The 13992-nt window shown below is 37.0% G+C and overlaps 1 protein-coding gene across 1 annotated transcript in view; it reads right to left on the reverse strand.

Moving 5' to 3' along the window:
• The window catches only part of LOC127455698 (ras-specific guanine nucleotide-releasing factor 1-like), a 68077-nt gene that overhangs the window by 4573 nt on the left and 49512 nt on the right, over positions 1-13992 (reverse strand). The window contains exons 16-26 of the mRNA XM_051723758.1: positions 12804-12923; positions 10524-10694; positions 10323-10429; positions 8640-8752; positions 8338-8398; positions 8031-8134; positions 7764-7848; positions 6987-7184; positions 6613-6692; positions 4240-4357; positions 4076-4144 (exon numbers count right to left, since the gene is read on the reverse strand). Of these exons, the coding sequence (XP_051579718.1) occupies positions 4076-4144; positions 4240-4357; positions 6613-6692; positions 6987-7184; positions 7764-7848; positions 8031-8134; positions 8338-8398; positions 8640-8752; positions 10323-10429; positions 10524-10694; positions 12804-12923 (1226 nt within the window). The remainder of the gene's footprint in view (positions 1-4075; positions 4145-4239; positions 4358-6612; positions 6693-6986; positions 7185-7763; positions 7849-8030; positions 8135-8337; positions 8399-8639; positions 8753-10322; positions 10430-10523; positions 10695-12803; positions 12924-13992) is intronic.

Consider the following 13992-nt stretch of genomic DNA (forward strand, 5'->3'; position numbering starts at 1 on the left):
CGCGACTCCAGGGGTGATAGTCAGCGTCTTTACTCGCTGAGCTACCCAGGCCCCCATCAAGAGTTATTTAATGATGCCTTGAGTAAGGTTGACTGGTCTTGTGAGATGAGGTGTGAGGATGTTGACAAAGCATGGGACTGTTTTAAAGGTACTTTTGGTCAAGTTTTAGATAAAGTGGCACCTTTTAAAAAATGTGAATCAAACAAAGAACATAGGCTTGGATTATGGATGATATACTGAAGTTAATTAAAGGAATAGTTCACCCAAAAATGAAAAATTGCTGATAATTTACTCACCATCAGGCCATCCAAGATGTATCTGAGTTTCTTTCTTCATCAAAACAGAATTTAAGACTTTTAGGATTTCATTTCAGGCCTCCTCCTTTAAACAATGCAAGTGAATGTATTCAATTTTTTGACGGTCCAAAATGCATATTCAGGCTGCATCAAAATAATCCACACAACTACAGTCGACAAATAAAGTTCTTCTGAACCCAAACGATTTATTATTTTTAGAAACAAAATGATACTTATATACTTTTTAACTACAAATGTTCGCTTCCGTACATCTTTGTGATGCACGCTCACGAGAGGGATGCCGTAAGCTCATTGGTAAGGTCACGCGTCACAGGAGACAGGAAGCGGGACATTGTTTACAAGAGAAGCAGCGCTGTACAAAAGTTGTCTTTGCTGTAGATTTGTATTTGTATAAGTGTATTGTTCAAAATGGTTGTTTGGCATGTGTATCCTGGATGATTCAACCTTCAGAAACCCCAAAGAAAATGCACGCCGGGAAAAATATTAACTTTTCATCGATTGCCTATACATGATCATGAGTGATTGAAGCTCTGGCTTATCGCGCTGAACCTGGATATCAGTACACCCCTACATTCTCTCAAATATTGGAGGGTGTGCAGTGAACATTTTACCCCTGAGGATTTTAGACCATCGAAAGAAACAAAGGGTCGATATCTGAATTCATCGGCTGTGCCCGTGCTGTTTTTCCAGCAAACTCAGGTATGTGTGAAAACTTTGTCATTGTCACACCTCCCTCGGGCTCAGCACCTCCCTCAGTGCTCTGTTCCTCATCACCCGAATTCTAATTCACCACACCTGCATTCAATTCACTCGCTCATCACTGCCTGCATAAATAAGTTTGTGAAGCTTCTCTTCTGTGTGATATCACCTGTACCATTGCTCTATCTCACTGTGTAAATCCTGTGAATCTCAGTAAATGCTCTCGCACATGGTTTCACTAACTACAACTTGTGTGGCTTGAATTCCTGACAGTCATATAGCCTATATATTCCTGCTAAAGAAAAAGCACAAATAGAAAATGCAATGGCATTGCTCCGAAATAAAGATTGGTTATTTACTGCAGTATTGTTTTTTTAAATTATTATTTGGAAATTATTTTTCATTTTATATTGTTTTGAAATTGTTTTGGACTGTTTTGGTTTGTGAATGGTGCTTGACCTGTGGTCTGTGCAAGTTTCTCTTGTAAACATTGACACGCTTCCTGCCTCCTCCACGTGACATGTGACCTTACCAACGAACTTACGTCATCCCTCTCATGAGCGTGCGTCACAAAGATGTACGGAAGCGAACATTTGTAGTTAAAAAGTCTATAAGTATTGTTTTGTTTATAAAAATAATCGATCGTTTGGGTTCAGAAGAACTTTATTTGTCGACTGGAGTCATGCAGATTATTTTGATGCACCCTAAATATGCATTTTGGACCGTCAAAAAATGGAGTACATTCACTTGCTTTGTTTAAAGGAGGAAGCCTGAAATGAAATCCTGAAAACCTTAAATTCTGTTTTGAAGAAGGAAACTCAGATACATCTTGGATGGCCTGAGGGTGAGTAAATTATCAGCAAATTTTAATTTTTGGGTGAACTATTCCTTTAAGGCAAGAAATTATGATTTTAAAAAGTTTAAAAAGGATATGGATGAGTCTAGTTTTTTACAGTATAAATGTAGGAGAAATGAGGTTAGAAATATGATAACCAAAAGCTAAAAATAGTTTTTTCAAAGACAAAATAGAAGAGAATAAGGAGGAGCCACAAAAGCTGTGGAAGACATTAAAAAAATTAGGATATACCAAGAATGTAAAAAAAAAAAAAATCTTCTAGAATAAATCTTAATTTTGAAGGGAAATTAGTATCAAATCATAAGGAGTTAGCGGAATATTTTAATAAATATTTTACTCCTATTGCTGATCAACTAGTTAAACAGCTTCCTGCACAACATGGTACATATAATGAGAAACAAGTTCAGTCGTTCTATGCTTTATTTAACTCTTTTAAGTTAAATAAATTTAGCGAGAGCGATGTCTTTAAAAATCTAAGTGAACTTAAAAGCAACAGGTTTGGATAATATCCCTGCTAAATTTCTTAGGGATTGTGCCAAATTTATTACACCGATGGTATCACACATTATAAACCTGTCCATAGAGAAAGGTAAAATTCCAGGGGAGTTAAAGAGTGCAAGAGTTATTCCACTTTTTAAGAAAGGTAATAAGTTAGATGGTGCTAATTATAGACCAGTTTCTATTGTATGTGTACTGTCAAAGGTGATGGAAAGATTTATCTATGAAGAGATTGAAAAATACATTATTAACCATAATATTTTGTATGAGTTACAGTCTGGTTTTAGAAGTTTAAACTCCACTGAAACATGCCTGGAGTATCTGACTGATAGTAAACTGTGTGGGATGGTTATGTTAGATCTTCAGAAGGCTTTTGACACTGTAGATCATGCCATTTTGATTGGTTTTAATGATAAAGCTATTGAGTGGATTCAGTATTATCTTTCAAATAGATGCCAAAGTGTTGATATAAGTGGCACACTTTCTAGCTCACTACATATTACTTGCGGAGTTCCTCAGGGGAGTGTTTTAGGTCCATTATTTTTTTCTTTTAAATATAAATGATTTAAAAGCAGCCTGTTCAGAGCAGCTTTTTCTTTATCGGATGATGCAGCAATTATTGTTTCACAGGAGAATAAGGGGGCACTTGAGGACAGAATGAGCATAGAGTTACAAAAGATGTCAGCATGGTTTTTGGACAACAAACTTTCCTTACACCTGGGTAAAACTGAGGCCATCTTATTTGGCTCTAGAGACAAGCTGAAGAAAATTGCTGAATTTTTGAAAGTTAGTGATGCCTTAATAGTATCTAAAACAGTTGTTAATTATTTTGGATGTCAAATTGATAATAAATTATCTGGGGAAATTATGGCAGTAAATGCTCTTAAAAAAATCTCTAATAGGATAAAATTCCTGGCCAGAATGGCAGAGCTATTAGATGTTCAGGCTTTAAAATTGTTAGCTGGTGTGTTGGTACAGCCTCATTTTGATTATGCTGCTTCATTTTGGTATAGCAGCACTTCTCAGCGTACAAAAAGTAAATTACAGAAAGCTCAAAACAAACTGCTTAGAGTGATATTAAAAACCCAACCCTGTACTCATCTGGATATTAAACATTTTAAGGATCTTGTTTTTCTGCCAGTTGAAAAAAAGAGTGTTTTTTATTTGTTTTTTTGTTTTTTTTATATAAAATTGGGGTTTACCCATAATTTTAAATAATCTGTTTCCAAGGTATTTGTTAAACTACTTCAACTTGGTTAAAGATCAGCATAATTATGCCACAAGGGGTAGTAACACAAATATCTATCCATGTAGATTTAAAAGTCTAATGGGGAAAAACACCTTTTTTATATACAAGTACAGTTGTCTCTAAAATGTATAAAGGCTGAGAGAAGTTTTAAAATAGCTGTTAAAAGATGGCTTTTTTGTAACTGAATGTTGACTTTTGATGAAATTTGGTTTTAATATTTAGTAAAAATCTATGGTTTGTATTGTTAGTTTTTCTGCACCTATGCCCCCATCTTTTAATTACATCGAGGACCACAATGGAAATAAGCTTTTGGCTTTATTATGTTTGTTTATCCTCAACAGTTTTTTAAATTGTATGGGATGTTTTGTATTTATCATTCTTGTACATTTGTAAAGCTTGTCTTATAAATCAAATCAAATAAAAAATGTACTGTATATACCGACAATAGTTAAATACCTTTGGCTGGTAATCAATCTTGTATGCCGTTTGCTGAAACTGTCTGATTTCTCTGATGATATGTGAGATCTATAAAATAAAGAAAGAAAAAAGTGAAGAAAAATAAACAAAATAAAACAAAAATAATATATACTTATACCTCTCTTACATCTTAAAACACTTACCATTCTCATCTTGGAAAAATTGACCAGGCTGTCTTCTGTGTAGTTGGGGGTCCCTTCCTCAATAAAGGCCAAGTCAGTGAGGTACATTCCCAAATATGGCACACATGGAGGGTCACAACTAGCAGGAAGATCATACAAATATTAGCAATGGGGCTGGTTATTGATACAGATTTCCCAATTCGATTAGATTCCGATTCACATGTTCTTGATTCGATTAGATTCCAATCTCGATTCGATATCAATTTTGTATGGGTACATTTATCTTACAATGCCCATTTTGCTTACATATAAAAGAAATTCTCTCTCAGTTAATACTCTTAATTATAAAGGAAACTTCAAGGTAACCCTTCTAGGTACAATTCAAAAATATTAATTTTACAAATTATATTTTATTATTAGTTTTTCATAAAATTGGTCACATTTTAGCTTTTGAAAATTTTTAAAATTCAGTATATTCAATCAATCATTGTCTTGAAATTGCATATATTATATTTTAAATATATTTTTGTTACATTTTTATTGTTTACTTGCATAATTTGTACTATTTACAAGTAGTTACATTGATATGTAGAACACATGCTTAATTGGTACTGTCTCTTTAAGACTACGGCGTCAGCCAGTAAGCATATATGATGAGAGAAGACATGCATGGTTTCATGTGTGATTAGAATTAAGTGTTTGTTTTTGTTTTTTTTAATCAACAACTGTATAAAAAACAGAAAGGGTCTTAAAAGAGATATTATTCAATGACAAATGGATCCGTGTATCTCGTCTTTGGACACACAGAATGAGGTAAACCAAACTTTTACTCTCAACACGCAGTGAAAGGACCTCTGTGCTTTTTCTCCACTATACTACTCAATCACTGGTGAAATCTGAACATTTACTAGCCAGTGGCTAATCATAGACATTTTTAGTCCCATTGCATGAGATTTGGTTGCATATGCAAGTGATTTATTTGCATTGTGGAGGGTTGCCACATAGAGTGAAAAATCGATCTTGGGATTAAAGAATCGATACCGAGATTGTTCACAAGATCGCGATGCATCCGAAAATTCAGCCCTAATTAGCAATAATATTATATTATACACAGACCAGCCACAACATTAAAACCACCTGCCTAATATTATGAAGGTTCTCCTCGCGCCGCCAAAACAGCGCCATCCCGCATCTCAGAATAGCATTCAGAGATGATATTCTTCTCACCACAATTGTAAAGAGTGTTTATCTGAGTTACCGTAGACTTTATCAGTTCGAACCAGTCTGGCCATTCTCTGTTGACCTCTCTCATCAACAAGGCATTTCCATCTGCAGAACTGCCGCTCACTGGATGTTTTTTGTTTTTAGCACAATTCTGAGTAAACTCTAGAGACTGTTGTGTGTGAAAATCCCAGGAGATCAGCAGTTACAGAAATACTCAAACCAGCCCATCTGGCACCAACAATCATCCATGCGATTATCTAATCAGGCAATCATGTGGCAGCAGTGAAGTGGTTAAAATCATGCAGTTACGGATCAGGAGCTTCAGTTAATGTTCACATCAACCATCAGAATGGAGAAAAAATGTGATCTCAGTGATTTGGACCGTGGCATGATTGTTGGTGCCAGATGGGCTGGTTTGAGTATTTCTGTAACTGCTGATCTACTGGGATTTTCACGCACAACAGTCTCTAGAATTTACTCAGAATGGTGCCAAAAACAAAAAACATCCAGTGAGTAGCAGTTCTGTGGACAGAAATGCCTTTTTGATGAGAGAGGTCAACAGAGAATGGCCAGACTGCTTTGAACTGATAAAGTCTACGGTAACGGTATTCTGAGATGCGGCAATACGGCATTTAGCAATACTTTCAGCATCAATTTCTCCAATATGCTAAAATACTCAGGCCTAATTGAATAGTTCTTCATATCTTAGGCTCAACAATAAGGATGGCCTGCGGGCCAGGGCCAATGTGAGAGAGTTTTGTGCCAGTTGACGAAAATGTCACTTGCCCTTTTGGGCCGGTGCTATGTTGTCACTATATCTTACATTCATTGAACATGTACAGTACATGTGTTTTTATGCTTTGCAAACAAAAAAAATTGTTTAAAAAAATAAATAAAAAAATTATAAAGATATATATGAAAAATAAATATATATATAAAAATAAATAAAATAAAAATGTTTCTAAAAATAAAAATGTTTGTTTTATTTATTGTGGTAGGGCCAGTAAAAATTTTGACAGGACAAGTAAAAATCGAATGTACTGATACAACCGGGCCAGCAAAAAAAAATCCTTATTGTTGAGCTCTGATGTAGATGAATTAAATGACAGCACACATACAGACTTTCAGACTTGTGTTGACAACATTGTGCCTCAAGATGTTTCAACTTACTTTTTTAAGGCCTCTCTGAGATTCTTGAACCTTCCTTCAGATGAGACCAACTTCTGCAGCTTGTCAAGGACTGTTTTGGTCTGAAGATATAAATTAAACAAGCTCATTAGAATGTGTATAAACTTTTATCAATTTGTCAATGGTCAAATAGACTCACACATGAAAACATCCATAGAAAAAATATTTATATTACAAATACTTCATATTGTTCCATGGTTTCAACAATCAACAAAATGCACCGGTTCTACTTTCCTCTCATAGATACTGCCGTAAACACACCATGTCCAACATCAGATGGATGTTTTAACACTCTTTGTTGAATAAGACACTCCACAATCATTCATTCTATGCTAATGATGTTTTAACGGCCTCACCTGTTTGGACACTTTGAGCCAGGTCTTCTTCAGACGGAAGATGGAACTGCGATTGAGTGATGACGTGATTTCTAGCACGGCATTGTAGTTATGGAGACACCGGCAGATATCGGCAACCGCCACCCACTTCTCTATCACTGCTACTCGTAAATTCACATCCTCACTGTGCAGAATCTCCGTAGCAATCAGGTCACTAATCTTTAAAAGAGAGAGAGATACATTGTGATTCTCTTAATTACACTGAAAAATGAAAATTCTGTCATCATTTACTCACCCTCACGTTGTTCTAAACCTGTATGACTTTCTTTCCTCCGTTGGATACAAAAGGACATGTTAGGCAGAACGTTAGCCTCATTTACCATTCACTTTCTTTGCATCTTGTTTCCATACAATGAAAGTGAATGGTGACAGTGGCTAATTTTGAGCCTAACGTCTCCTTTTGTGTTCTTCAGAAGAAAGAAAGAAAATCTTACAGATTTAGAATAACATGGGGGTGAGTAAATGATGACAGAAGTTTCATTTTTGGGTGAACAATCCCTTTAATATTAAGATCAGGCACTGCTTTGCAACAACATTAAAATACTATTTATATGTTGTTGTTTTTTTAAAATTGTTTTTTACCCTAGTACTGGTTCAGTGGAGAGCCATTTTATTAGTTATGTTTTAAATAATTTATGCAATAATACAGTCATCACCTACTTACTGTACATCCCATTTATAGAAATGCATCAGCATCAAGATTACATTATAACATTTTAACTGAACATGAACGCTTACATCATTGAAGTGTTTTGTCGTTTTCATGATGTAAGGAGTCTTCTCATTCTTGTCGTTCTTCATCCATCCTTGACCAAAAAACTCCCTGCAAATGACAATGAACACAAAAACAACATTGCCATTGATCTCTAAAATGATGGCCTGTTCATGCAATAAAATGCTCTACATTTCTGGTGTGACTGCAAAATTTATACTAATCAAACAATCTCTCTGCCACTCTGTTCTAAATACACAGAGAAAATGAAAAGACAATAAAATAGCACTCACTCATATGGTATGACTTTGAAAACAAGGTGATCCAACAGCGTGAGCTGCTCTGCAATCTCTAGAGCTGAATGATTCTCGAAAGGCTCTGCCTTTCCTCCTTCCGCCTACATAAAAAAATAAGATGCACTAGGTATGTAATGAAATTTTAGCTCAATTTCAATTTTCAAAACCAATATATAAACAAACTGACAAACGAAAGAGGAGTTTGGTAATATATGCAATCAAGGTTTTGATGGTTTTAGTTTTAACAGTGAGAAATGCTGAATAATTTAGAACCGTGAATATGAGCCAGCATCACGCTACTAACCATCTGTAGCACCTCCTCTAAACAGATCTGATTGTCACCAGGATCCTCCTGTGTCAGTGTCCTGTCAGAAGAAAAAAATGACTGCTTAACAAGTAAAACCAAAACAATAAAGACAAACATATACTGTATCTGTTGATGTAATTGTCAACACAAAACACTGCATTATGGGATCAGAGTCAGTAAAATTCAGCGAATCCAGCAGACAGAAATGATGTTTATCGGTATATACTGTTTTACTGAACCAGGAACAGCCTCCAGCCCAAAAAAGGAGTGTTGTCTGGGTGTAGGCAGACTCTTCTTACCTTATGATGTTGGCTGCAGCTTTCCTTTCTTGGGTCAGCAGTTCAGGGTCATGCATTACTTCCTCCAGGAAACTAATCACCTTCATTTTTAGCTCATTGTTGGTTTCAAAGTCCTATACAAATGCACACACAATACACAGGTATGCAAACGTAAATGGAAGGCAAAACAAGAATATTATGACCAGGCCCAGACGGAATCTGTGCTCAAAGAACTACAGAAAAAGCTCTCTGATTTCTGCAGGAATTCTACACATCCCCACTTTTATCATGGAAAAGGGGTGTTCTTAAGCATGATGTGAAGCAAAGAAAAAATTACTGTAGCACACTGATTCCAGTAATTTATTGCTTTTATATTACAACCAAGTAATATATACTGTATAGTATAACTGTAGGCTGTTTACATTTGCCAAAAAATGCAACCTGCCATAATAATATAAAATGTGCAGTCACAGGTGAACTATTCATTTTATAATAAATACTTTGGCTAATTTGATAATGCGTTCAGTGTTGAGTGTAATTGGATTACAAAGAAATTAGTTACTGTAATCAAATTACTTTTAGGCACAAAAAGTAGTGTAACACATCACATTTTATATTCTTGTAATCAGATTACAGTTACTGACTTTTAATGAAAGTAATTACTTTTAATACTTAAAAAGTTTTTAATACTTTTAACTTTAGGTTACAAATATTTAAAAAATATATATTATTTATATGCAATGCAGTTAAAATGTGAATTCATATGTTTATATGTACGTCTGTTTGAGTTTCTGTGACAGCTCAAGGGTGTGCAACATATATAGTATTTTAGTAAAAATGAATTAGTAATGTGATTGTGATTGTAATGTGATTGTAATCAGCAAAGTAATCTGATTATAGTTTTAGATAAGTAGTTAGTAATTTTAGTGGATTATTTTTTTCGTAACTTACCCAACACTGAATGCATTCAGCTATCATTAAAAGTGTAGGACCAGGGGCCTGTGTAGCTCAGTGGTAAAAGACGCTGGCTACCACCCCTGGAGTTCACTAGTTCACAAATTCCAGGGCGTGCTGAGTGACTCCAGACATGTCTCCTAAGCAACAAATTGGCCTGGTTGCTAGGGAGGGTAGAGTCACATGGGGTAACCTCCTCATGGTCACTATAATGTGGTTCATTCTCAGTGGTGTGCGTGGTGAGTTGAGCACGGATGCCACGGTGGATGGCGTGAAGCCTCCACACGCGCTATGTCTCCGTGGCAACGCGCTCAACAAGCCACGTGATAAGATGTGCGGGTTGGTGGTCTCAGACGCAGAGGCAACAGGGATTCATCCACCGCCACCCAGATTGAGATGAATCACTACACGACCACGAGGACTTAAAAAAAAAAAGCGTACTGGGAATTGGGCTTTCCAAATTGGGTGAGAAAGGGGAAGAATACCCCCCCCCCCCAAAAAAAGTGTTGGACCCCATTTAACACATTTTACCATGTTTAAATCCATTCCACAGAATTCCACAGATTTCCCTTCAAAGCCAGTCCAGAAGATATGATAAAAGACTGCAGATTCCTTCTGAGCATAATTGTGACCCGCAACCAAGACAATAAACAATTTGGACTACTTTTTATTTATTTTTTGATAACTTATTATGTTGGTATTATATTATCATTTTCAAATTTGGCCATATGCCACAGCACTCCATCTCACCTGTGAGTGTTTGGATACCCAGTGCCTGAGGACATTGAGAACTCTGTTAGTTGCTGCTCGACGAATCACAAACTCTTTATCTCCGTTCCTCTGATCTGTGGGGAACCCTAATCACCAATCAGAATTCAAATTAATCCCTTTTCTGCCAGGCAACATATATCCACAGCCTATGAGAGTAGGAAACAGATTGCTTATTCCTACCTGTGCTTGCCAAAGACATGCGGCGGTACTTCTCCTTGGTTGGTGTGCCCTCATTGGCACCAGCAGTGGCGATGGCAAAGGCAGAAGCGGCAGACAAGGCGCTACGGTTGTTATCCAGCTCCCGGCAGGACGACATCACCATGCCATTATTGTAAGAGAACAGAGAGAATTCTGCACAGACAGAATGAAAAAAGTGTACAGTACACTCTTCGGTGGAATACAATAAGAATGATCTGAATGTCCATGCTGTTCTTTTCCATCCAACAAAATAATATTCAACACAAGAAATTCAGTGAATAATGACTTCGATTTCAGTCTGCTCCTCACATAAAGCTATCACATTGCTTTAGAGGATGATGAATATAGCACACAAGTAATATGGACTACTTTTATGACACTTTTATGGTGTTTTTTCTCTTTTTTGGAGCTTGAAACCCAGTGGTCCCCACCCACATTCAGTGTATGGAAGAGAGCACCGTGAACATTCTTCAAAACTTTACTTTGGTGCTCCACTAAAGACAGAAAGTCATACTGGTTTGGAATGACAGGAAGGTACATTTTGTGTTTAACTAACATGATGATATTTTCAAATGATAAGACTGACTTTAAGTTTGGTTAGACATACTGTATGAAGTGCCACTAGCCAAAGACTAAAACAGAAATGCAAAAAGACAGGTACATGTGGAGAAATGTGTTCAAGAGTGCTTTCCCCTTTAAGAGTACAGCAGGTGTAAAAGAAGGCAAGATGGACTCATGCAGAAATAATGGATGCAGTGACATTATCTTCACAATGAATAGGCCTCCAATGATGACATATGAAAATGTCACAAATATATGCTGCACCCAAGACTGTTCAACAAAAATCAGTGTCCAGATCGGCTGCGACCGGCAACAAGAACAAAATAAACACTAATTTTCCTAACTGTAATTTCTGCACTTGCGAGCACTTTCCACCATCTAATGCATTGTGTGATCATATGAGAAAGTATTTTTTTAGCACAAGATCCTGCAATTGAGTTTTTTTTTTTGGATGTGGTGCATCGAAGCATCCAGCAGGTGGCGGTATGAAACAAAATCACTCACTGCATCTTCATCAAGACAATAGGCAAAGCTCTGATTCTCAAGATGGTCGAGACTAAAAATAGCTCATCATTTTACTAAGATGTATGGCTCAAATACCCTCTCTGAAAACAACAACAACAAGAAGTATTTTTAAGAAAGCAAGTTTGTTGTTGCATGTTTCAAGAAAGGATTAGAAAAGAATACCAAATTATAATAGAAACATGTTTTATTTTACAACCTGAAAGCTTGACAGAAATACTGTGTCACATGTATGAAGCAATAGGGTCATCGTTGATCTTTGACCCCCATTTAATTCTTTTTTAAAAGCAAGGAGACAGCATTGTTGTAGTGCATCGACTGCACTCAAACAAACACGGTATCAGGGTGGCAGAGAGAATACATGCTAATGGTTGCTATGGCACAAGTTTTCCAAACACCTACTCACGCCTCCTTTGGCGTTTCCCTGAGCTTTTTTAAAAACACACAGAATTAATGAGATTTTGCATTGAATCGTGTCTTGCGAGGGTTCCGTGTCCTAACAATTACCTCAACCTTAACGGTTACAGTGTGTACCTTAAACTATGAAAGACACTTATAAAACAAACAAAAAACACAATATAAGACATTTAACTTTAAAAATAAGACATGTCACATACAAAAATATTATAAATATTATAAATTTAAAATGGGCCTCGACTTGGCTACTGTATATGCAAAAACTTTAAAGAGATAGAAACCATTTACTCACCCTCATGTTGTTTCAAACCTGAATGACTTTCTTTCTAATATGGAACACAAATGGAGATAGAGAGTTAGCCCCATTCACCATTCACTTTCATTGTATGGAAAAAAGATTCAGTGAAAGTAAATCCACAGAAGAAAGAAAGTTATACAGATTTGGCACAAAATGAGAGTGAGTACATGATTACAGAATTGTAATTTTTGGGTGAACTGTCTCTTTAAACTATTTGCATACAGCCAGCTAATTCAAGTTTTCATAAATATAAAATAGAAAAAAATCTATTTTAAACTAATATGCATTAAACACTCAGCTTTCTCAAAACAGCTAGTCTGCCATTTTGAGCCATTGATAAATGCAACATTTGGCTGGTCTAAAGGGTGCAGGTGGCTTGTCAGCATGAGATGCAGGTGCTCTGGTTTTCATGTCAGTGAGCGATAACAACATAGCAGGGAAGTCTAGGACAGAGTGTCTTCTACCTGAGGAATTTTTGCATTTGACATTTTTTGGAGTGGTGGGGGACTTGGTGGGTGACACTTCAGCCTCTGCCTCATCATCCTGGATCTGGTCATTGTCGCTCTCCTCTCTCACTGAAATGTCTAGAAAATGTCAGGGCCATAGATAGAAAAATTAACATTACAATAATCCATATGCGTAATATATCATACACATGAAATAACACATACCTACTATATTATGATAGTTTGGAGTAGGGTTACGCGATATACTCTATATTTTTAAACTGTTTGATGAATTTTTGTATATAAATCTGGATAATTATGTGTTTGCTATCTTGGCTTAAAGGTGCACTCAGTAAATTCTCTTTCAAGCATACGTTACGGTGTCTCACTGTGGGATATTCCTAAGAAGCCCTATAACATTACACCAGCCCTTATTGGCTGGCAGACATGACGCTCGTGTCTGGGAGTGGCTCCGCTTCGCAGTATAAAAGAAGTGACACAGCGTCACTTCGTTATTGAAAAACCTCTTCTTGCTTCACTCCAGAAGCCTGGATTACAGTTCAGAATAGCCATCGGCTAGGATCCATACTGCTGCTGACTACTCATTCTGGTATGGAGTTCTTTTGTCGAATTACTGGCCACCACGCCGTGTTCGTTTTGTCCTGCATTTTGCTCTCCAGCTAATTGTTAGGATTTCTTTAGCACTCCAGCTAAATGGCTGCAGCAATGCAGAGTACTTCGGCTAGCACGGGGGATTCTTCGTGACTTTGCTCTTGCGGGAACAAAATGTCATGCAAAGACACACACCGGGTCTGCTCTGCATATCTTGAGCTGAAACATGCCCAAGTGGCAATTAACAACCCAGGATCGTGTGAGCATTGTGCGCGTTTCACCATGAAGAGCCTTCGATGCAGACTAGCATGCCAAGATAGCCTGTTGGTCCAGGATCCCCTCGTGTCAGCTAGCCCTTCTTTGGCTACCACCCCGCAGGTATCCATTCCTGTCGAGCTGCCCACCATGGTAGCTTTGACCTGGGGTGAACAGCTCGATGAGTGCACACCTTTGTCCTCTGTGCTCAGTACACATGAGGACAAGGAGGAGGCACTGTATTATGAGGACAAGGGACAGTAAGATTTTCTTTTCTCTGAGGAGGAGGAAGATTTTGAGGGTTCCCTTTTCCTTCCCCCTGCACAGTTGGCACAACCCC

The sequence above is a fragment of the Myxocyprinus asiaticus genome, chromosome 18 (genome assembly GCF_019703515.2).
Source record: "Myxocyprinus asiaticus isolate MX2 ecotype Aquarium Trade chromosome 18, UBuf_Myxa_2, whole genome shotgun sequence".
NCBI lineage: Eukaryota > Metazoa > Chordata > Actinopteri > Cypriniformes > Catostomidae > Myxocyprinus > Myxocyprinus asiaticus.